This window comes from Epithele typhae (assembly GCF_022376455.1).
Source record: "Epithele typhae strain CBS 203.58 chromosome Unknown BXZ73scaffold_11, whole genome shotgun sequence".
Classification (NCBI taxonomy): Eukaryota; Fungi; Basidiomycota; class Agaricomycetes; order Polyporales; family Epitheliaceae; genus Epithele; species Epithele typhae.
In genome coordinates this window covers 559280-581134 of record NW_025954202.1, presented here as the reverse complement: position 1 = coordinate 581134, position 21855 = coordinate 559280, and the positions used below count along the sequence as shown (strand labels likewise).

Below are 21855 nucleotides of genomic sequence, written 5' to 3'. Positions count from 1 at the left end.
TCGGCGCTGTAGTGAGTCTTTCGTTGTAGACCACGCGGAAGAGAAGGTACTGACTGTGATGCCAGATGGCTAAGAACATGATCCCGTGGCAGCCTGCAACCCGCAGGAAATCATGACAGAACTTCGGCCCTCGGCGCCTGTTAAATGCACGACATAGATCCGGAGGGCAAACGAGGGTGTCGCGAAATGCGATGGTAAGCAAAGAGGCCAAATAAGGAGTGCAGTGAGGAAGTGCAGTGGGGGACGAAGCCAAGATGTGTTGCACGACGCAGCCTGCGGCGGGTTTCTCCAAACAACTGGGCCGCGCCCCGCTGGCGAACCGCGTGACCTATCCCTGTTGGCTCGGCGCCATCATGATCTTACACCCCGCTTTCCTCTGGCCATCAAACAGCGTAGGCGGCTTATGGTACATCTCTCCCTCTCTCCCAGACAGCGTTTGGCACTACGTAACCGCCGCGGGGCCGCTTGTGCCAGTCCGGATCGCGATGCGGGTCTCGATCCATGTTCTGGCCACGCCGCCCATTTTCGAGATGATAAGAGACGGAGACGGACGCTCGGAGCGTCTGCATCTTCCGAGAGGGACGGGCTGGGCTTGCTGGCTTCTGAAGAAAGATTAATGCCATTGGAGAGTCGCGGGGCCCAGGCCTCCCGTTCGGGAGCGCCGAGCACCGGGACGGGGTAAGTAGTACGGTCGGCATGTGCGCGCGTGGCCGGAAAATATCGTATCGCAGGCGTATGAAGTCCGGGTAAGGGCATGAAGGTGGAGGTGGAGGGGGAGGTGGGAGGCAGGCGGGAGGCCAGCAATGGCGGGGTCAGGCGGAGATGGTGAATGTATGCGTATGAGTAACGTAAGTCCTGTACTTTGCCACAACGGAGCCTCGGGTGGGGTGCGGGCGTGTGGCGCAGGAAATGGAGGGATCGGGATCGGGGCCTAGAAAACGATCTGGACGCGGACGGGCTCGCACGCGGTCGCGTTGTACTCTGAGCTCGCGTTCGACGGCTTGTAGATCACTTCGTTGTACGCCCCACGCACGCACAACGCGAACTGGTCCACCACACCGTTCACCGCGAGCTGCGGGTGGCCCGTGCTGTGCCCGTCGGGGTCCGTGTTCGCCTGTCGAGCGGGTGCGAGGGCGCAGGGAGAGTGCCAAATCAGAACCCTGAAGAACTCCGCAGAACGAAGAAAACGGACGTACCACACCACAGTAAACCTGCGCACCGTTGCGCGGGTCCGCGTCTGCGGTCTGTAGCCACGCCGGCGACGAGCCGTTCGTCACCGCGGTGTTGGTCACGTTCGGGCCCATCGCGAGCAGCCGGCCGGCGTTGAGCTGGAGCGCGGGCCAGTACTGCTCGTACGGGTACGACGCCCACGTCTATCACGTTGCGGTCAGCTCCGGTTCCGTCTTCAATCCTGCCCACTCCCACCCACACGCCCACATTCTCCCCACACACCACGTTCGAAACTGCGCGCAAGAGAGGAGAAAGACGCACCATGAGCACATGCAGCGACGCGCCCGAGATCGCGCCCCCGGGACCGAGGACGAGCGGGACGCCGGTGGCGTTCGCGTTCTTCGCCTCGTCGACGTAGTACGCGGCGAGGGTGACGTTCGCGGTCGTGGTGTCGAACGCGCCACCGCCGAGGCCGTCGCACGCCGAGACGAGGTTGTCCGCCGCGAGCCGGAACGGCGTCACGCGGACGCGGGAGGACCAGCTGGGCGCGGCGAGCGCGGAGGAGGCGGCAAGGGCGACGGTGGCGAGCGTGGAGAGCGAGGAGAGCATGGTCGTGTTGGGCGAGGGAAAAGCGCGAGAAACAGGACGAGGGGAGGACGAAGGAGAGGACGTGGAGTCAGGAGGGAGCTCCACCCGTTGCCGAGACTCTTGGACGGTTTATGTATGCATTCCCGTCCGTCGCCTCGAGGCTCGCTCGCTCTCACCAGTGCCCAGATCTACGCCTAGGCGTCAGTTGCGAGGAGCGCGCATGGGGCAATGCCTTCGGGTGGAGGATGGTTGTGTCCGGAACGGCTCGAGCATGGAGGCGAGGCATATTTGAGAACCGCTTCGGCCGTCGTTGTAACGGGGTCGCAGCTGACTCTGTGGTAGTATGTCGTGCAGCGAGAGGGTAGTAGCAAGAGGTGACGGAGAAAGCCACGAGCTCATCAATGCGCGAATTATGTAAGCACGCGTCCGGCCGGCCTAGCTTTTTATTGGATCCTGGCTTTGAGGGCCCTATAGTAGGCATAACGTACAAAGTGTTCGAGTGCATAGTATTAGTGAACCTCGTCGTTGCAGACGCAAACTTCCCGAAGGCGCGGTTGACCGAGATGTGCCGTCGGATATCTGCATCGACAGCCGGCGTGCCGAAGAGAGTAAGGGCTGGATTGAACGTTTAAATTTGTTGGACGTTCTTGACGTTTGTCTTGACGTTTATGTGACCGGAGCTATGTATTACTGGGCGTAGATGGCTTATAACTCTCCTACAATGCAATAAACCTCAAGGACAGAGTCGGTTGAGAATGGGCTCCAAACAAAAAGACCACAGATCCATTTTGGCCGGATCGACAGTCCAGAGTGCAAGTGTACGGCGAGGACACGATATTACAAGACGTAGCAGATAATAAAAGTACTCGAGGGCCCGAAAGTCCTGTGTCCGTGTATTGCAAGTGTGAAGAGCGTCGAGCAGTGTGATAGTGTGGTACGGAGAGCGAATGTCCTTTCCTACTCCTACGTCAACCGTACAGGAGTGTCATGTCAAGTCCGTCTCGTAAAGCAGGGTGCAGGGGAGAACGACCGTGGGGTGGGGACAGATCGGAAAGCGGAGTCCGAGAAGAGCGCGGGGAGAGCGTGGACGAAGGAACCTCACATGGGGAAGATCATCTGCAGCCTGACCGGCTCACACGACGAGTCGTTGTACTGCTGGCCCGACGCGTGCTTGTACACGACGTTGTTCTGCGTGCCGACCAGGCAAAGCGAGAAGTTGTCCGTGTCGCCGTTGACCGCCAGCTGCGGGTGGCCGGTGCTGCCCCCGGCGGGGTCTGTGCTCGCCTGTTCGACACCATGCCGTCAATATAAACGTACACTTCGAAGCAGACGGAGCGCGCGAGAAGACGGGAAGGGGTACGGCATTGGCGGCAGGAAGCAGGGTGAATGGTTGGAACGGCGTGGACGCAATAGCAGGAGAAAAAGAGACAGCACGCACCACACCGCAGTAGATCTGGGCACCCTTGGTGGGGTCCACCGAGTTGCTCGAGATGAACGACACCTGGGCCGCGGGGAGGACGGACATGCCCGCGGCGGGCGCGACGTTGGGCCCGGTCGGGATCAGCCTGCCCGCCTCCATCGAGATGGACGGGTACTGGTCGAAGGGGTACGACGCCAACGTCTGTCCGCCGCGCGTGTCGTCAGCGCGCATATATCGACAGAGTCGCAGTGGGCAGACGCACCGAGAACACCTTGAAGCTCGCGCCGGAGGTTGCGCCCGCCTGGCCGAGCACGAGCGGGAGCCCGGTCGTGTTCGTGTTCTTCGAGCTGTCGACGAAGAGCGCGGCGACGGTGAAGTTCGCCTGGGTGTCGAATGCGCCCCAGCCGAGGCCGTCGCACGAAGGCGCGAGGGTCGCGCTAGCTGTGGCGCGTTTGTCGGCGAAGGTCGGCAGGCCGGCGACGGACGCGGCGGCTGCGAGGGCGACGGAGAGGGCGGATAAGGCGAACATGGTGTGTCGTGAGGCGAAGGGAGTGGAGGGGCGACGGGGCGAGCGGACGGGGGACGGGACGAAGGAAAAGAAGGATCCGGGGATGCCAAGGGACTGGGATGGGGCTAGGGCGACTTTATACGTTTTCGAAGGCGCCGCGCTGTGGCTGGTGCGCGCCTTTCTGGGGCTGCGTCCTACGGCGTGTGGACGTGGGCGACGACATCAGCGAGGAGGACATCACAGGTGGTGAGCGCGGTTTCAGAGAGAACAGCTCGAGGAAGACATCTGTCGCGCACTGCCCACGCTCTGCCCCTAACCCCCACTCTCCATCTAATCTAATCTCGTGTTGCAAACTCTCGGATCTTGCCAGACCCGGTGCGAGTCGACCGGCTCTTCGTGAGTTCGGCCTCTTTCCTTCTGTCCTTCGCCGGTCTGTGAGGCTCACTTTCGACTCACCGATGCTTTTCGCTTCCATCTCATTGAGCTCCGTGCCCCATGCATGCAGTAGCAAGCAAATTCGTTTGAACTAGCATCCAGCTGTTGTGGGCAGAGCGCGATCCTCGCTTTCGGTGTGTTTTGACGTATGCGCACTGTGATCATAGAAACACGGCGCACAAAACTTATACCTATACAGAACACCTTATGACCCGCGCCGAGCGCGCCGCGTTAGAGTTCCAAAGATATCAAACTTTAGCGGGGCCTTCGGCTGTCCATGGCTCACGTCCAACTGGGCACATCTTCGCAATCGCCGCCGGGAAGACCGCGCGCTGCTCACACAGCCTCGTTTGTGCCCGCCCACGGCGTGCCGGTCTGCTGGCGGCATCGACGCTCGTATTCGTGTCTCATTTGTAGGTGCGTCGAGGTTCCCACGTCTTTCATTCTTTCTTCGCGCTCACCGCTCAGGTCTTTCCATCGTCCCGCGCCCACAAGAACGCGTACCGAGATCTTCACTGTCACTCACGCACTCGTGATGCACTCACACGCAGGCGGCATTACACCGGCCACGACGCCGAGGTCTAGTCTGGGCCCCGGCATTCATTCACGAGGACGACACCCGAGACTCCGAGAAGTCGCGGGCGTACCCTGGGGCCGATGTGGGTACGACTCCGCTCCACGTACACACCCTTGTTCTTTCTCCCACTCACATCCGAGTGCGACAGCGTGTCTCAGCGTGTCATGCTACCGGTCCGGCGCATGGCGGCGGTGTCGGTCCGCCCACGCGAGGCTTCTCCAGTCCACTTGGCTCGTCCCACGCGAAGAGTCTGCCGTATGTACCTCTGTTTATCTCTGTCCTCGATGCGGGACGATCCCCGTATTCCTCGGATCACGCTGCGGGACACGCGAACCTATGGCGTGGGCTTCATAAACCGCAAGTGTCCACACGGGTGAGGACTCGAGACCACTTTGTGGGAAGCCCTACGAGTGGCGGCGCACGAACATACACGAGGTTCAAGATAGCACGACGCGCACTGCACGGCGATTGCCGCGAGATACTATGCGCGACTTGGGGCAACGTTGGTTGGATTACAACACGCACTACGAGAGAGCCAACGACAAAGCAGGACTGGAGAGCGAAGTCTGACAAAACACCACCGGAGAAACTTGGTTTCAGTACACCAGCGTGGAGCGGAGTATGGACAGCATACGGGAGGGTAGTAAGACGAAGCGGACGGACGCGGGAAAAAAGAGGAATTTGTACACAACAGGGCAACTTCTCACGAACCACGAGACGGGCAGGAAGGCCGTCGAGTGACGGCGAAGAGTGCCGTCCGTGACGCGCGCGCACCGCGGGTGCCAGGGAGCGACGAGATCAAACCCCCCGACGCCTGTCGTGGTCCTTGCCCTTGTCCTTGTCCTTGTCCCTGCTCGGCCCCATGAACACGGCGGCGATTTCACTGCTAAGCTTCCTAATTCGTGAGGGTGCGGGGGGAGTAAGTGTATGACCGTGACTTGGGGGAGTCTGGTTCAACGCCGCCGCGGGCTGCTGGTCGCGGTGACGACGAGGCGGCGAGTCCAGGATGACAGGGGGGATTACTGCGTGACCCGACATCGGCGAGGCCGCGTACCCCGCGTGGGGCAACACACTGGACGGTCCCGGAGTGGTGTGAGACTGCGCGCGAGACCGGTGGACGCTTGGCTGGAGGTACCCGGTGGACGGCACGGCGGCGGAGCTCGATGCGTGCTGCCACTCGAACGGCGAGGAGGGAATCGGGTCGGGGTTGGAAGGAAAGGGCACGTTCCAGCCCTGGCTGCCCGACACAGGCAGCGAGTACTGCCTCAAAGGTGGGCCGTGAGGCTGGCTGATCGGGGGGTTCACAGCGAGAGCATGGAGAGGTCTAGATGGAGTGGGGGGCATGGAGGGCTCGCCGCGGAGACGATGAATCTCGCTGCGGGCATCCTTTAGCTGGGCCCTCAAGTCGGTGTTGTCTTCCTTGAGGACTTCATTGTGCATCCTCAAAATCCCGACCTCTGATTCAAGCCTGGTGATTGTGTCTTGTAGTCTTTTGATCATTGTGCAGAGATCTTCGCGGCTGGTGGGGACCATCATAGCTTCAAGCTCTTGTGCTAGATATCAAGGCTCAGATATCTGAGTTGAATGAACGACCAATAAGACGGGCTTACGGGCCACAATATGTCGACCAAGACCGTCACTCGCCATTTTGTCCAAGCGGCGGGTAGAGAGGTGGATGGCGACGCGGTGGGTGAGAGTGGAGATGACGATGGGGGGAAGAGACCTGAGGGCCCGAACGACCAGGCGAGGCCGTTTTATCTTGTCGAACTCCTCGCCCGCATATCCACCCTCAGCGCTGTGCCCGCGGCGAGCCATATCATTGACTCCGCAGGACACAGAGTTTAGACGGATCGGGACGGGTTTGACCAGGGGAGGGTGGCGGCACTGGCGGACGCGGCGGACGAGGGAGGGGCAGAGGGCAAGCCCGTCGCCAGCGCGCACGCCTCGAGGTTCTGCTTACGGTTTGTGGGCGACCGTGTCTGGGTGTGGAAACCGCGTCGGCCCGGCGGCGCGGATACTAGCTTCGCTGACACACTTGGTGCATTGATGTGCGGACCCTCGCTTCTTCGAGATCCTTGTCATGTTTGGCCCAGGCGGTTTCTCACAGAGATCCACAACTCCGAGGACGAGCAACCACACAGCGACTTCGCACACGAAGCTCGAAATGTTGGAATCTGCTCACGTGCATGGCAAGCTCGGTCGTACCTTACTTGTGCTTAGTCATCGTGTAGATACTGTACCATTTCGTATTAATCGAACGTCACGCGTCACAGGAGGGTCCAAAAGTTCGAAATATCGGGGGTAGTCACGGCTCACAAGGCCCACTGTCGAAACCGTCTCGCGGGCGCTTGTCGGCGCCCGCTCAGTTTGGGCATTGAAGTGCCCAAAAGTCGATGATGTGTTCGAACTTTCCGGGCCGTCACGGACGGCCCGGTCAAAGTTCGAATCCACCCGACCAAACTTTCCGTCACGCCCCAAACGGCGGTTCGATCAATTCGAAATGGTACAGTAGCCATCGTCCCTCGTCCCGCACTCGCCTCACGCGTTTGCCCTTCACCACAACCTCGTTCTCCCCCGCGTCCGTCTGTACTCGCCTCCCGGTGCCCATAGGGACCAACCGCGTCGTATCGATTGCCTTTACCCCCTCGTCCGACCTCGTCCGAACCGCCGACTTCTAACACGAAAGGCTAGAGCGCAACAGGAGTCTGAACTTCTCGCATATCGTCGGTACTCTCGCATCCGCCCCCACTGCATTTGAAAGCGTAACGTCGCAAACGATAATTTACATCAATCCATTCCTCGCTAGCTAGATTGCAGTGCACAGCGCTTGCTACCATAGGGCACCGCCCTCCAGGGCGTAAAACAGAAGATACAAAAACAAAAAAACGTTCATACAGGTCCCAAAGGGTATACGTACATTCCCAGAATCCCATGACAGGGCGCCATCAGTGGTCATACTTGACAGCACTGAATGCCGGGAGGGAGCGGTTGCGAAAGACGTCGTCCTGGGTTTGCTGAGCCTATGTGAAACATAAGCTTGGGTCAGGAGGGTTCATGTGAGTTCGGGTCAGACCTACTCCGTTGCTGGAATCGACGTTCTTCGTCTCGACGGCGCGCCTCTGGAAGGAGAATACCCGAAGTGATATGGAGGGCTGCGACGGGGCGCCGCTGATCGACGTGTGTACACCCATCCCGCGCTCGACGAGCGACTTTCTCGCATTCAGGCTGGGAACATCCGCGTCAATGCGGGCTCAAGGCTGAGCGAGAATGGAGTACGACGTACGCGGCGAGCATACAGTTGGAGTAGACTGTGAGATCGGATGAGTTAGCAATGTGGTTGGACGAGCAAAGCGCGTGAGCACCCACGCCGGATGTTGGGGAACCCGGTTATGGCGTTCCACAGGTTGTGTGGGTACTTGACCGCCTGAATACAGAGACGGATGTGAGGCCGAGCGAGGGGTGCTCTGGAACGAGTGAACATACCAAGACCACAGAGACGAGTGCGAAGATGCTTAAAACCAAGGTCCCCGCGGTAAGAGACCGGCGCCGTGCTCGTGACGATTCTCTCACCTGGTCAGCAAGCCTGGGCGATGCGAGAGTTAGATATATCAGATGAGACACCTTAAGAAACGAGACGAACCGGTGTTCACGGTGTACATGATGATCACGTTCAGCATCGTGTCAGTCCTGCGATACGGGTTATCAGGAAGGAGGGAAGTCGAGTGCGGGGGAGACGAGCGTACTTGGTGATTCCAGTGCGGCTGTCTCGTAGCACCTTCACCAGCATGCCCGCGAGGATAGTATCGGCCGCCAAGGCTAACGAGGTACCACATGTGAGCATCCACTGCACACAGTATCAGCGCTTCTGTGGCTCGACGCGTCAGAAAAAAACGCACCTCAATGTCGGTCAAAATCGCGAATGATCCCGACGTCCAGGCGATATAGGTGGCAGCTGGGGCGTTCATCAGCAACCCCATACGGCAATCTGCACGACCACCGGAGTCATACCTGTATAGAAGCCTGCGAAGATGCCGATAGGATCAGCGACATCGGCGTAGCCATTGACAAATCGGAGTTACCTAGCTCGACAAGCAAGATCGCGATCTAGATAGGAGAGCTTTTGAGAGAGGCAGAGAACGGGCGGCATACGTGTACTGACCACGATGAGGACTATGGGCCAATACTGTCGGCCGACTAGCAGGAGCTCAGAATGAGTAGGTGGAAAGGTGTGACCGGAGCGCACCCAGGAACAGCCGCCGGGCGTAGAAGCTAGTTCCATCCGAGGCAATTAGTGTCGGTGGACAACAGCATACATGATAGTGAATGACCGCACCATTGTGTCACGAACGCCAACAGGCCCTAACCAGCGCGGATTGTGAGAAATTTACAATTGGCAAGAAGCGGGGCAGTGCTTACAGTTTCTACGGGAATCAGCTTCACGCTCGTTTCAGCATAAGTTGGGTGTGTGACAAAAGGCGCTCACATTGAGGGACCTGCACTAGCCATCAGCGTACAGACGACAACGCTTATGCGAGAACGTACGCACCAAACACTGACAACGAGGTTCGCGGGGTTGAAGTAATTGATGATCAGGTAGTGGTAGCTGAAGCGATATCGTTCTGAGAGCGTATCACGGATATGTCAAGATCGCCGTACCATATGTGCGCTGTGGTGATCGTGTACAAGGTCTCGAGCACACTACAGAGCGCACGGTCAGAACACGTCCATGGGAGACGTGTAAACGAAGGCTTACAGAATCGTTGCCACCTGTTTCTTCTGTCAGCGGGAAACGGGAGTAGAGTTTGGGAGAGAAAGCGCACTAGGAGCTTCAGCCCAAGCTTGTCGTTCGCATAGGAGCCGAAGTATGCGTATATCTGATTGAGCGAGATCCCATACAGGCTGCGAGGTTACGAAGTCAGCACTGCGCCGCAGCAAGAAAGCTACTGCACCGCATACATAAGGCCGAGGAAGGTGCCAATTACCAAGGCGCCGAATGTGTCGTCCAAAGCAGGGATCTGGGGAAGGGAGGAGGTCATGGTGATTGCTCCGGGGGGAAGATCCGGCTGGCAGAGGAGCTCGAGGGAGATGTCCTAAGTACTGTGGGCACCATGGATGATCATCGCTACTAGAAGCGTGCTAGGCTCCTGGCCGATTGGCGCCAGTGATCTCTGGGTGACAAGACAAAATCCACCTCCGAGCGACCGAAAATTTCTCTGCGATCATTATCGTAGACGTGGAGGTGGGCGTGTGTTCTATGTTTCGCTCGTGTTATACAGGCATTGTAGTCACGGCGAGGACTTTGCAGCGTCAGCACGGGACGCGTGGCAGATTGAGAGAAAGCACAGGCGGTGACTGGTGGGAATAGAAGGGTGATTGCAGTTGTTATCACAGCCCAATTATTGACAGGCCTTGACATTTGCTGAGACGTCGGGGCAGTAATGAGTACTGCATTGTGGACCACGCGGAAGAGAAGCTACTTACTGACTGTGACGCCAGATGGCTGAGAACTTGATCCCGCAGGAAATCATGACAGAACGGCCCTCGGCGCCTGACAAATATACGGCATAGATCCGGACAGCAGGGCGACAGTGCCGCGCAATGCTCTAGTAGGCGGAAAGACCAAAGAAAGAGTGTAGTGAGGAAGTGCTGGGGGACGAAGTCAAGACGTATCGCGGCCGGCGCCGAGTTTCAGGCTCCGGGCTGTGCTCCGTCGGCAAATCGCGTGATCTGCTTGAACCTTGTAGTACTACCTCAGCGGCACCAGCTTCAAGGGGTGACACTGTACCCTTGGCCTCGTCCTCGGCTGTAAGGCCCGCCCCGTTACTAGTGGATCCATGGTCGTCGGAAGAGCACCACTGGGTTCCTTGAGACCCCAAACGATAACCAAGGTACGCAGATATCCCTGCGACTCGGTGACATTCTAGTACCTTGTGTCAGTCGTGTGTTCGTCGTTCTCATATAGCATACATCATTGCAATTTCAAGTACTGCTTGGTTCACCTCAGCTGAGTGGTAACAAACGTAGTTAGAGCCGTCAGGAAAACTCCGGATAGGATGGAACAGATCAAAACATGTCTGATTCCATTCCCAACAACCGGCGTCGGCACGTCCGGGAGGAGCACTGCCCGTCATACTGGCACCAAACGCGAGAATGAACACCAGACTGTATAACAGCAATACAAGGTAGTATCATACATCCTGCTTCGTGAGACAAGCCTGCACATAAGAGTTGATACAAGGGGAGGTTCACACGTGCCATATCGTTCTATCATCACGATGAAGAATCGGGTCCATGTCGAGGCGCGTAACTCCGTGGTCGACCTAGTGGTCGCGCGATTTACTGCGTCCGGCGGAAGAGGTAAGCGGCATCCATCTCGCGACGAGAGAACGGGGACGAACCGGTACTCGCCCTCGGCGGCGACGCTGAGCTCCTCAATTTCCCCCTGGACGGATGAAAGCGCCTCGGCGGCAGTGGCGTGGAACATGAGCTGCATAACGGGTCAGCGCAGCCCGGAAATTGCTCAAGAGCAAGAACGCACCTGGGCCTTAGCTAGCTCGTTCAGGTCCTTCAAGGGTTCGGGCTGCAGCAAAGCTGAGTGGGGGGTTGATCATGGAAAAAAGGGACGCACATTCTCCAAGACGGTCTTCATGAGCGTGATCGCGACCTCCGTCTTCTGCACAAGGTCGTCCTCCGCGTTCTCCACCTCCAGCCGCGCTGCCTCCTGCTTCGCCGGACCCGCCGTCTTGAGCCTGTGCACGCCCACACCCATCAGCCCCTCCCACAGTCCCCCTTCCCCGCTCCTCGCGAGAAAATTGGAATCTCGGACACTCACGTCTGCTTCGCCGCGTCGAGCTCGAGCCGGCTCACGCGCACCGCCTGGCGGGCCCTCATCGCGACCGCGATGCTCGTCGACAGCGTCGACTGCCACGGCATCAGGTAGCGCTCCCGGATCGTCTCGTCCTGCTCGACGCGCGCGTCCGCGATCTTGGCCCACGCGCCCGCGTACGCGCCGAGCGCCTTCCCGAGCTTGTCGTCGCCCGGGCCTGCGGTCGACGTCACGGCGGTCGCGGACGCCGCCGCCTGCCGGGCGATCGCGTGCGGGAGCGTCTTGTGCTGCGGGGTGGGGAGCTCGACGGGGTCGGGCGTGGGGAGCGCGGTGCCCTTGAGGTTTGCGGCGGCGAAGTTGGTGATCCCGGTCCCGATCGTCGTGCCGAACTCGGTGAGGGACTCTTGAATTTGGGTGGGGTAGTCGTACGTCTCCGTCTCGTACACCTTCGTGACCCTGTGCGTGAGGGGAGACGCAAGCAATGGCTCGGGTGAGCGATGCGATCTAGCCGAGAAGAAAGCGGAAATGATCGCTTACTTGAGGAGGGCGAGGTGGACGGCGCGGAGGTTGTCAACACGGGCCTCGAGATCTTTGTACTCTGCACGTCCACCGCAAGCATGAGAGACGCCCCCGCACGATTTCGCAGAAAGAGGACGAACCTTGGGGGAGCTCGGTGATCTCCTCCGGGGCGACCTGTCCGAGCCTCTCCCTCGTTGCTTGCACGCTGGAGGTGAAGCCTTTGGCAAATTTGTTCGCGGACTGGCCGATGTTGATGCCCGCAAAGCTCGAAGACAGCTTGTTCCAACCGTCCATGGTGTCGGTCGTGCAGGGATAGAGGTGGGGATGGGAGGGTAGAGGGGAGGAGGCAAGCGGCGGAGCTGTGCAGCACGCTGCGGTCGCTCGCGCCCGCGGCCCCGCGCATGCGGTCCTCGGGGTCCGCTCGACGCGCGTGCACTGACGCGGTCCAGACGCGTAACCCTCCTGCATCGTCCCCGCCGCTCGCTCTTCCTCCGACCCTCCTCATCCTCGTCTCCCTGCTTCATCATGGCGTCGGCTTCTGCGTACAAGGGCGCCGGATTTGACTTCTCGAACGAGGTTCGGTATGTGCGGTGTGTCCAGGCTTCCGGCTATATGCTAACAAGTGGCTGCAGGAACTCTTTCCTCACCGACCGCGGCATCCCACTCCCGAAGGCGACAAGCACCGGTACCACCATCGTGGGCTGCCTATTCAAGGACGGCATTATCCTGGGCGCCGACACACGTGCAACAGCCGGCCCCATCGTTGCAGACAAGAACTGCGAAAAGGTGCGTACTCCATTTGTGCGCCGGACACATCCCTGGACGCATCGTAGATCCACTTCATCACCGACAACATTCGCTGCTGTGGTGCTGGTACCGCCGCGGATACCGAGTTCACCACCGCCCTGATCTCCTCCAACATGGAGCTCCACTCGCTCTCGACCGGGCGCAAACCTCGAGTGGTCACTGCCATGACCATGCTCAAGCAGATGCTCTTCCGGTGCGTCCGTCTTTACGGCTGATTGCATCCATATCTCATGCGCCGTCCAGATACCAAGGGCACGTCGGTGCCGCACTCGTCCTCGGCGGAGTAGATGCCACCGGCCCCCAGCTGTTCACCATCCATCCACACGGCTCAACAGACAAGCTTCCGTATGTCACCATGGGTTCAGGAAGTCTGGCGGCGATGGCGGTGTTCGAGGCAAACTGGAAGCCCAACATGGAGGTACGTCCTCGTTCATGCCCTCATGCGATGCCCCAACCTCGCTCTTACACGCTGTTCTCTGCCTCCAGCGCACCGCCGCGCTCGACCTCGTCTGCGCTGCGATCTCCGCTGGTATCTTCAACGATCTCGGCTCTGGCTCCAACGTCGACGCGTGCGTCATTACGGCCTCGCACACCGAGATGCTCCGCAACTACGTGAAGCCGAACGAGCGCGTGCAGAAGGAGCGCACGTACAAGTTCCGCCGGGGGACGACGGAGATCAAGAACGAGGAGATCCGCGCGCTCGTCGTGGAGGAGGACATCACATACATCCCGAGCGCGCGGGGTGCGGAGGGCGACGCGATGGACACGAGCTAGATGGAAGGGTCCCGCAGGCTTTGGATGAAGGTGTAGGTGACTGTAATTGTACTTGGACAACGCGCTTTTCCATCTCAGTCCCCGGCATGTGTATGACCCTCCCACCAATTTCAGATGACGAGCTCAAGGTCGTATCTCACTTCTGCTGCGCACTCCGCTCGACTCGGAACCTGTCGACATGCACCTCCAACTTTAACTGCCCCCAGGGACCAGCGCTACCCGTCAGTTCATATACACCGACTCGCGTCCGCCACTCGAGTCCGACGACCTGCAGCATGCCACCCGTCCTCAGAACCCTCTCGCGCACCGTCCTCGGCGGCACCGCGCTCACCCTCGCGCCTGCACTGTACCTCTACCACCGCACCGCGGCCGACCTCGAGGCACGCTACCCTCCGTGTCCACCCACGACGGCCGGAACCCCCGCCCTGCGCGACACCTCCGCCACCCCCTCGCAGCACACTCCATACACCGACATCTACAGCGCGCGCGTGCCTGTCCACGGCCTCCACGCCCTTGCCGCCGCGGCCTCCCCCACATCAGACGGATCCGGACCGCCGTCGCCTCGGACGGAAGAAAGCCCGACCCCGGCTCCGAGCCTCGAAGACGCGTGGGCGCGCGCGTTCCTCCAGAGCCCCGCGTTGCACTGGGAGGCGCGTCTTCTGGGGCGCACGCGCGACGCCGGCGACACCGGCGCACACGGTTTCGCGCGGGGGCGGCCGCTGCTCAACGGGCTCTTCACGGTGCTCCGCACGCCCGCGGCGGGGGCGCCGCTGCTTGTAGAGTGGCGGATGGACGGGGGCGCGACGGCGTTCTTTGCGCGGATCGCGCGGGTCGGATACCCGTGGCGGCTGATGGACGGCGGGCGGCACGAGTGGGGGGTGGGCGAGGTGGGGGCGGACGGGACGGTGGAGGTGCGGTTCGCGTGCGCGCATCAGTACGAGATTTGGGAAGGGGAGGGGGAGGGGCAGAAGACGGTGCCGGAGTGGGTGAAGAGGGCGCATCGGGTGTTCGCGATGTGGTTGTTGGACGAGCGCGCGAGGGCGGTGCGGGAGTGCGCGCTGCAGGATGGTCGCACGAAAACGACGCTGCCCGTGAGGCCTTGAGGAGCCGATAAAAACTGCGCTCTTGCCGTTCCTGTTGCTCGCTGACTTGTACAGACTCACGTTGGGATCCCCGCCCGCTTCACTCGCCGCGAGTCACGCCCCCTCTGCTCTCTCATTCTCTCTCTCTGGCTATGTCTCGGACCGTACTATACATTACTATACCTTTACTATACTCGCTCCGACCACCACCACTCTCACACCACCCGAACCCGGCTCTCAGGCTCAGGCCCGAGGGCGTCTGCATCGACGACCCACACCACAGTACGCGTAGCTATGTATAGTCATATACGTAGGCTACGCCTACTATAGGCCTTCGCCGTCAAGGGCAATACACAGGGATTCAAAAAAAAAAGGAAGGAAGTGCGCGCTGCAGGAGGGTCACACCGGAAAGAGCGTTGGTTGACAAGTGGGATTGCACAGCACTAACGATACGGACAAGCTGGACAGCAGCCGAACAACATGGATGATTCATAGACAGGTGGCGGTGACGTTTAGAGGAAAGTATTCGTTCGGAGATCAAAGTCTCTGACGAAAGGATCGTCGAGAAGTTCGCTCGCAGTGGGACGACCGTCTGGGTCCAACGCCAACATCCGGCGCAGAAGCACGTCCACCTCGTCCAGCGTTGTGCCAGTCAGCCCGACCTGCGCGAGACTATGGCGAAGCGACGGGACGTGAACGCGTCGGCCCCCGCCGGCAGAGTTCAGCGAACCTATCCCGCAATCAGTGAACGATACAGCGTCTGTCAGCGATGGAACTCTCACCGTTCGCGTTGAAGAATGTGTTTGTGAGCGGGCATTTCGCGAGCGCCCCCTGAGAAAACGGCCCGAGCACCTCCACCATCTGTGCGAGGTGCTCGCTGTCAGTCGCGTCGTCCTCGTTATCACCTGGATCGAAGAGCGGTCTGTGCAGAAGAAGCTCTGCAGCCTGAACAAGCGATCAGGCGGGCGACTCGAAAAACGCTGGCCACTTGCCACTCACCAAGCATCCAAGGGCCCAAATGTCGATGGGCTGGCCCCAGCGACGGCCTAAGATGACCTCCGGTGCACGCAGCATCCTGGGCATGGCCCGCTGTGTGGTGGAGTAACTGGACGTGCGGATCGCTGTCGTGGCAGTGGTCAGTAAAGAAGCTAAGGAGAATGACCCTCGCTCACCGCTGCTAAAGTCCGCGAGCTGAAGGTAGATTTTGTCCGCATGGTGGTGGTCCCCGATCGGAGGGTATGGCTGCGATTTGACGCATGTGACCGGATCGGGGCTGTAATCAAGGAATACGCGTGGAGGGAGACTCTCTGCTGGCGATGTCCCCAAGTACCTCTTCAGATCAGGAATGAGTGCGTCAAACACAGGTACGCAGATGTTGTCAGCCTTGACATCTGCGGGTCATCGAGGTTAGGAGGCGATTCCAGATGGTGTTCATGGCCACGCACCTCCATGTATATAACCCAGTTGGTGGACGCACGAGAGGGCGTGTAAAATCTGTATGACGACACGTCGGACGAGTATCACATCGCGGTCGGTGTCGACCGTCTGCAACGCACGCTGCACTCTATACAACGTGGTCGACATCGGCGCCAAGACGGTGAAGACATGCACGCCGATTCGAGTGCGATGGGCGCCCCAATCCATCATAGAGGTAATGTGTTCCACGCCGGGGATGTAAAATGTGTTCGTGTCTACGCTTGCGGCGGCCCGTTTAGAGTGCGCGATGACAGCACCCAACAGAGGGACTTGACAGGTACTCTTTCCGAATTCGAGCTCAGAGGCGTGAGCGGTCAGGACCTTGGCTACCAGAAGCCTCCCAGGCTTCAAATCTTTATGTCTGGAAGTCGTTCCCTTGTCAGCATAAACAAGGCGATGTGAGCATAACGCACTCTGAAGCCACCCGCTCCACCAGCCAGATGCTAGACTCGGTTCCCCAGCCGAGCTTTCGGTTGACCTTGTATTGCGCGTACTGGCCGACAATCTCTTCCTCAAGCTGGAGAGGTGCGTAGCCGGGGGATTCTACGAATTGCCACGGCTTCCAGACAGGCTCCTCGTTGGCCCACATTGATTCGTCCTCATTTTGTATGCGGAGGCTGTTGTTGGAAGGCTTCAGGTGCTCAGTAACTGCGCTGCTGCAGGCGAGTCGATCTTTTGCGAACCGTGACGCAGCGGCGTTCACATGCTGGCGAATGGGCAGACGGGACATGGGTGGAAGCTGTCGAGTCTCGAGGCCCGTTCCTCAGGAGGGCTGCCACGTGCAGGCACTGCAGGTGAACGGACCACCGAGCGCTCATTTTAGGGCGCTGGTGATGACTCAAGCGCCGCCATCCCGCGCCCCAGTCCTGCATCGCTCCTCCTCCTTCGTCCCTTCTCTGCCTATGGAGATACACATTCCCATTTTCACCGTCGAGGGACGGCAATTACGTGACCTTGCGCCCGTGGTAGTCACCGTCCCATCAGACGCATACTACCCCGACCTCCTCCGATCTGTGTCGACAATGATAGGACAACCTGACACCTCTTGACTCCCCATATACAAAGTAAGCTGCCAGTGCTCTCCGCGACCACAGCGCTTCTAAATATGACTTTAATTCAGCCGAAAGACGCCATTTATGCCACTGATGGACCACAACTGCAATCGCTCCTCGTCATCCACGACTTCGATCCAGAGATGTTCTGTGACGATATCCTTGACTTCATGGGTGACAGAAACGGTGACGAGTCCATTCAGGGAGGGCTTGATATGAAGCCATCGCAACGGGCAGATACGACATGTGCTCTTGTTGTTGACATACTTCCACCGTTCGACTTCAAGAACCCGTGGCCACCGACTCGTGTAAGGGAGAACGAAGAAGAAGATGGGAATATCCTCAACGATATGATGAAGAGTGCGTAACTCGTACGTTGGCACTGGAGGTTGTGAGCTGACGATTGGTTTAGGATTCAGACGGAGAGTAAAAGCCAAAGGCTCTGGCGTGCCATCTCAGAACTGCCGTGCTTCCCAATACCGCCGAATCCAACGCGGTCCGGACGCTATCATCGATGGACGTCAAACTAGTGTTGCCGTCAACCCCATTCCTCCTCCACTCGAGATCCGATTCCACCCCGCCTTCGCCGCCTTCAGGCGCTTGTGTCAAGACTGTAGTCTCTCCGCCCCGGATAACTTCGTCAGGATAACCGCAAGGCTCATGCGCGCGGGATCTCGCATCTTCCCTGACGCATGGGAACTTGAAGACGGAGTTTGCCCGCTTCTGTCTGCTCTCCTCGGGTTTCCTCTCCAGCGACCGTCTAACAAGACCGTCAAGCGAACGACTCCAGGCTACTTCATATCTTCCGCCGTTCCTTCTCCATTCTCCGGTACTGCAGCGATGGCTACGATTGAGTCCGACGTGGAACCCGGGACTGGCGCTCTCCGTTCGACGTTCGCGTACATCGCGCATTGGTGCGACATCGATCAGAAGGTGATCGGCTCTCTTCAGACTACCGTCGCAGCGCGCATCTGATCTCACGTGAGCAGACGGTCCTCAACAGTTGCTTTGCGCCCTCCTTCGTGATCGGTGTCGACGGGCCACGCATCTCCATCTCAGGCGCCATGATCACGGGCAAGCCCGTCGTGCAGCGCATGAAAGACATATGGCTCTCGCAGGACAACTACCTGGATGGAGCCGTGCTGTTGGAAAACGCGCGGGTGCTTTACGCCCTGAAGCTCGCGCTCGAACGCCTGCACGCGTTCTACACCCACCTCCCGCTCCCAACGACGGCCGTGTCTCGCTTCTTCCCTCTCGCCGCGCGGTACCGCGCGCCCGACGGCCACACCGTGCCGTTCACTTACGTCGACGTGCTGAAGGGCCCCGGCGAGGGGTCTACAGTCTTCCTCGCCCGCCTCGACGGGCCGGAACCGCGCCACGTCGTCGTCAAGTTCGTGGAGCGGTACGGCGCGCGAGCGCACGAGCTCCTCGCGGAAGCTGGCCTCGCGCCCGCGCTGCTCTACCACGGCGACGTCTGGCCGGGAGAGGATGAGCTGCGGTACCACGGGCACGAGATGGTGGTGATGGAGCACGTCGAGGGCGTTCCCGCGTTCGCTCCGGAGCAGCAGAGCGCCGCGGCGCCCGAGGTCGAGCGCGCGCTGAAGATCCTGCAAGGCAGCGGGATGGTGCACGGGGATCTCCGCCCGCCTAACATCTTGCTCCTGCGTGGGTGGGGGCAGGGCGTCGAGGGCAGGGTGAGGATCATCGACTTTGACTGGGCAGGAAGGGAGGGAGAAGTGCGCTATCCGTGCTGGTTATCGAAGGAAGTGTTTCCGGTGGATGGCATCGATGATTACGCCCCGATTACCTGCGCTCACGACAAAGGGATGCTGAGCCTGCTTTACAGCGGGGATCAGTGCCCTTAGATCCTTCTCGATTACTCCAACTGAGTTGGGCGCGTGTATCCGCTGTTTATTCTACTAGAGTCAATACGGTACGTACGTCTCTTCTTCCCCAAGTTGTGCTTCTTTCTGTGAGCAGTGGCGTCTCGTCGTCAGTCTCTATCCGCGCAGGCGAACACACGTTTCAATCCCAGCCTTCGCTCCATGGCGTTCCTCGGACCATGAACGCGACAGACGTCCTCATGACAACGATGCTTTCAGTGGGCGAGCTGGGTATCTCTACTAACTCAATGTCCTGGTTGCGAACATCGAGGCTCCGAGAGTGGCGGCGTCACTTCAATTCCACTTTCACTTTGTTTGTTCCATCTTCACTTCTCCGTGCCCGCCGGGAATTCAAGCATCGTTTCTGACCAAGCTATCCAGCGATCGGGTGCATCATTGGGCGCTCTTTCTGCACCGAGTCGTCACCTGAGGCGATCGGGACCTCAGCGCTTAGTTTGCAGCGTCAAGTGCAGCATGCCCATCTGCCTTGAAAACGGGCGAATTCGTTGCGCTTCCTGCAGGCCATTTCAGGCTCTAATTTGGTCGCAACTTCTACTATTAGTCTCTTCGTTTGACAACCATATTTGGGAGCTCGGTCGGGCGTGCTCAACTCAGTGTGTGGTCGACCGTGGCATGCCGCGTGCCAACCATACCAGAATGGTACGGTGCACATTATGTTTATTACGTGGTTGCGCTGTCTGGTTCAGTACAGATAAATATGTGAGTCCTTTCCGTATCCTTGCTGGATCATGAACGCATGCTGCGAACATTGGGCAGTGGCGGCGCTTGAGTGACTCAGCACGGGCGCCCCCGGCTCCCAAACAGCGTGCCTGAAGCGCTCGACGTCCTGTGCACGTGGCAGCGTTCGAACTTCACTCGTCCTCAACTTCAACCTCCCAGGAGTCAGGACCCATCTATGTCCCGTCTGCCCCTTCGGCAGCATCTGAACGCCGCTGCGTCACGGTTAGCGAACGCTCGCTTTGCCTCCAGCAGCGCTGTTCGCGGCCTGCATGGTTCTGGCGCCGTCGCTGGGTGCCCGGCGAAGCATTGCAATAACGGCTTCCGCGTTCAAACGGAGGACGACTCTCTGTGGGCGAACGAAGAGCCTGTCTGGAAGCCGTGGCAATCCGCAGAGTCCCCTGGATACGCACCTCTCCAGCTCGGAGAAGGTCTTGTCGGCCAGTATGCTCAGTACAAGGTCATCCGAAAGCTCAACTGGGGAGTCGAGTCTAGCATCTGGCTGGTGGAGCGGGTGGCTTCAGAGTGCGTGGTTCTTACGTCGCCTTGTTTGCTGAAAAAGAAACAACGGTATCATTTTCAGACATAAAGCCCTGAAGCCTGGGAAGCTTCTTGCAGCAAAGGTCCTGACCGCTCACGCCACTGAACTCGAAATCGGGAAGAGTACCTGTCAAATCCCTCTGTTGAATGAGATCCTCAAGCACTCTACCCCTCCCTCTAAGCCCGATGAACCTGTCAACAAAGAGAAGTTTTACATTCCTGGCTCGGAATTCACGATCACTATGTTCGATTGGGGTGCCCATCGCACTCGAATCGGCGTGCATGTCTTTACAATCTTGGCACCGATGTCCACCACGTTGCGTAAAGTGCAGCGAGCGTTCCGGACGATGGACCCCAACCGCGATGTGATGCTCGTCCGACGTGTCGTCAAGCAGATGCTATTCGCCCTCTCGTGCGTGCACCAATTAGGTTACATCCATGGAGGTGCGTGGCCATGAACACAATCCGAAGTCGCCTCCTAACCTCGATGATCCGCAGATGTCAAGGCTGACAACATCTGCGTGCCTTTGTTTGCCGAATTCATTCCCGATCTGAAGGGGTACTTGGAGACAGCGCCAGCAGAGAGTCTCCCTCCACGCGTATTCCCTGATTACAGCCCTGATCCGGTCACATGCGTCAAATCGCAGCCGTATCCTCCAATTGGTGACGACCACCATGTGGACAAAATCTACATCAATCTCGTGGACTTTAGCAGCGGTGAGTGAGGGTCATTCTCCTTAGCTTCCTTACTGACCACTGCGACAGCGATCCACGCGTCTAGTTACTCCACCACACAGCGGGCCATGCCCAGGATGCTGCGTGCACCGGAGGTCATCTTAGGACATCGCTGGGGACAGCCCATCGACATTTGGGCCCTTGGATGCTTGGTGAGTGGTAGGAGGCCAGCGTGTTTTGGGTCACCCGCCTGATCGCTTGTTCAGGCTGCAGAGCTTCTTCTGCACAGACCGCTGTTCGATCCAGGTGATAACGAGGACGACGCGACTGACAGTGAGCACCTCGCACAGATGGTCGAGGTGCTCGGGCCGTTTTCTCAGGGGGCGCTCGCGAAATGCCCGCTAACAAACACATTCTTCAATACGAACGGTGAGAGTTCTATTTCCGACAGACGCTGTATTGTTCACTGATTGCGGGGTAGGTTCGCTGAACTCTGCTGACGGGGGACGACGCGTTCACGTCCCCTCGCTTCGCCATAGTCTCGCTGAGGTCGGGCTGGCTGGCTCAACGCTTGACGAGGTGGACGCGCTTCTGCACCGGATGTTGGCGTTGGACCCAGACAGCCGACCCATTGCGAGCGAGCTTCTCAACGATCCTTTCGTCAAAGGCCTCAATCTCGAAACAAACACTCTCCTCTAAACGTCACCGCAAACTCTGTCTATGAATCATCCATGTTATTTGGCTTCTGTCCAGCTGTCCGTATCGTTAGTGCTGTGCAATCCCAC

General features: G+C 59.1%; 10 protein-coding genes across 10 annotated transcripts; 4 read left to right on the top strand and 6 right to left on the bottom strand.

The window, feature by feature from the left end:
• Positions 1-931: 931 nt before the first annotated feature.
• BXZ73DRAFT_75925 (uncharacterized protein) lies at positions 932-1779 on the bottom strand (the record flags this gene model as incomplete). The annotated part of the gene is made up of 3 exons (XM_048022319.1): positions 932-1114; positions 1197-1373; positions 1492-1779. 3 exons carry the CDS (start codon positions 1777-1779, stop codon positions 932-934), a joined length of 648 nt encoding a protein of 215 aa, XP_047880073.1.
• A 1077-nt stretch (positions 1780-2856) lies between these two features.
• On the bottom strand, positions 2857-3707 carry BXZ73DRAFT_75924 (uncharacterized protein; the record flags this gene model as incomplete). The annotated part of the gene is made up of 3 exons (XM_048022318.1): positions 2857-3042; positions 3197-3379; positions 3441-3707. The coding sequence occupies 3 exons, from the start codon at positions 3705-3707 to the stop codon at positions 2857-2859; spliced, it is 636 nt and encodes a 211-aa protein (XP_047880072.1).
• Positions 3708-5496: 1789 nt separating this feature from the next.
• Positions 5497-6513, bottom strand: BXZ73DRAFT_99384 (uncharacterized protein; the record flags this gene model as incomplete). Its single annotated transcript, XM_048027983.1, has 2 exons — positions 5497-6251; positions 6309-6513. The coding sequence occupies 2 exons, from the start codon at positions 6511-6513 to the stop codon at positions 5497-5499; spliced, it is 960 nt and encodes a 319-aa protein (XP_047880071.1).
• A 1130-nt stretch (positions 6514-7643) lies between these two features.
• BXZ73DRAFT_99383 (uncharacterized protein) lies at positions 7644-9734 on the bottom strand (the record flags this gene model as incomplete). The annotated part of the gene is made up of 21 exons (XM_048027982.1): positions 7644-7718; positions 7776-7923; positions 7982-8006; positions 8065-8122; positions 8182-8209; positions 8269-8281; positions 8339-8385; positions 8442-8542; positions 8595-8650; positions 8707-8718; positions 8778-8802; positions 8858-8892; positions 8942-8967; positions 9032-9057; positions 9115-9132; positions 9182-9191; positions 9245-9301; positions 9355-9396; positions 9452-9465; positions 9519-9597; positions 9655-9734. 21 exons carry the CDS (start codon positions 9732-9734, stop codon positions 7644-7646), a joined length of 975 nt encoding a protein of 324 aa, XP_047880070.1.
• Positions 9735-11018: 1284 nt separating this feature from the next.
• BXZ73DRAFT_88927 (BAR domain-containing family protein) lies at positions 11019-12337 on the bottom strand (the record flags this gene model as incomplete). The annotated part of the gene is made up of 7 exons (XM_048025118.1): positions 11019-11037; positions 11097-11185; positions 11237-11278; positions 11327-11447; positions 11531-11980; positions 12062-12122; positions 12184-12337. The coding sequence occupies 7 exons, from the start codon at positions 12335-12337 to the stop codon at positions 11019-11021; spliced, it is 936 nt and encodes a 311-aa protein (XP_047880069.1).
• A 231-nt stretch (positions 12338-12568) lies between these two features.
• On the top strand, positions 12569-13624 carry BXZ73DRAFT_88926 (proteasome subunit; the record flags this gene model as incomplete). Its single annotated transcript, XM_048025117.1, has 5 exons — positions 12569-12624; positions 12676-12829; positions 12877-13043; positions 13094-13268; positions 13337-13624. 5 exons carry the CDS (start codon positions 12569-12571, stop codon positions 13622-13624), a joined length of 840 nt encoding a protein of 279 aa, XP_047880068.1.
• A 275-nt stretch (positions 13625-13899) lies between these two features.
• Positions 13900-14727, top strand: BXZ73DRAFT_43377 (uncharacterized protein; the record flags this gene model as incomplete). The annotated part of the gene is made up of 1 exon (XM_048019133.1): positions 13900-14727. One exon carries the CDS (start codon positions 13900-13902, stop codon positions 14725-14727), a length of 828 nt encoding a protein of 275 aa, XP_047880067.1.
• A 491-nt stretch (positions 14728-15218) lies between these two features.
• Positions 15219-16912, bottom strand: BXZ73DRAFT_75920 (kinase-like domain-containing protein; the record flags this gene model as incomplete). The annotated part of the gene is made up of 7 exons (XM_048022317.1): positions 15219-15436; positions 15489-15651; positions 15706-15827; positions 15879-15979; positions 16037-16097; positions 16152-16543; positions 16596-16912. The coding sequence occupies 7 exons, from the start codon at positions 16910-16912 to the stop codon at positions 15219-15221; spliced, it is 1374 nt and encodes a 457-aa protein (XP_047880066.1).
• Positions 16913-17377: 465 nt separating this feature from the next.
• BXZ73DRAFT_75919 (uncharacterized protein) lies at positions 17378-19099 on the top strand (the record flags this gene model as incomplete). Its single annotated transcript, XM_048022316.1, has 3 exons — positions 17378-17594; positions 17647-18167; positions 18224-19099. The coding sequence occupies 3 exons, from the start codon at positions 17378-17380 to the stop codon at positions 19097-19099; spliced, it is 1614 nt and encodes a 537-aa protein (XP_047880065.1).
• A 934-nt stretch (positions 19100-20033) lies between these two features.
• On the top strand, positions 20034-21769 carry BXZ73DRAFT_75918 (kinase-like domain-containing protein; the record flags this gene model as incomplete). The annotated part of the gene is made up of 6 exons (XM_048022315.1): positions 20034-20380; positions 20439-20839; positions 20894-21112; positions 21161-21282; positions 21337-21499; positions 21552-21769. 6 exons carry the CDS (start codon positions 20034-20036, stop codon positions 21767-21769), a joined length of 1470 nt encoding a protein of 489 aa, XP_047880064.1.
• Between the last annotated feature and the right edge of the window lie 86 nt (positions 21770-21855).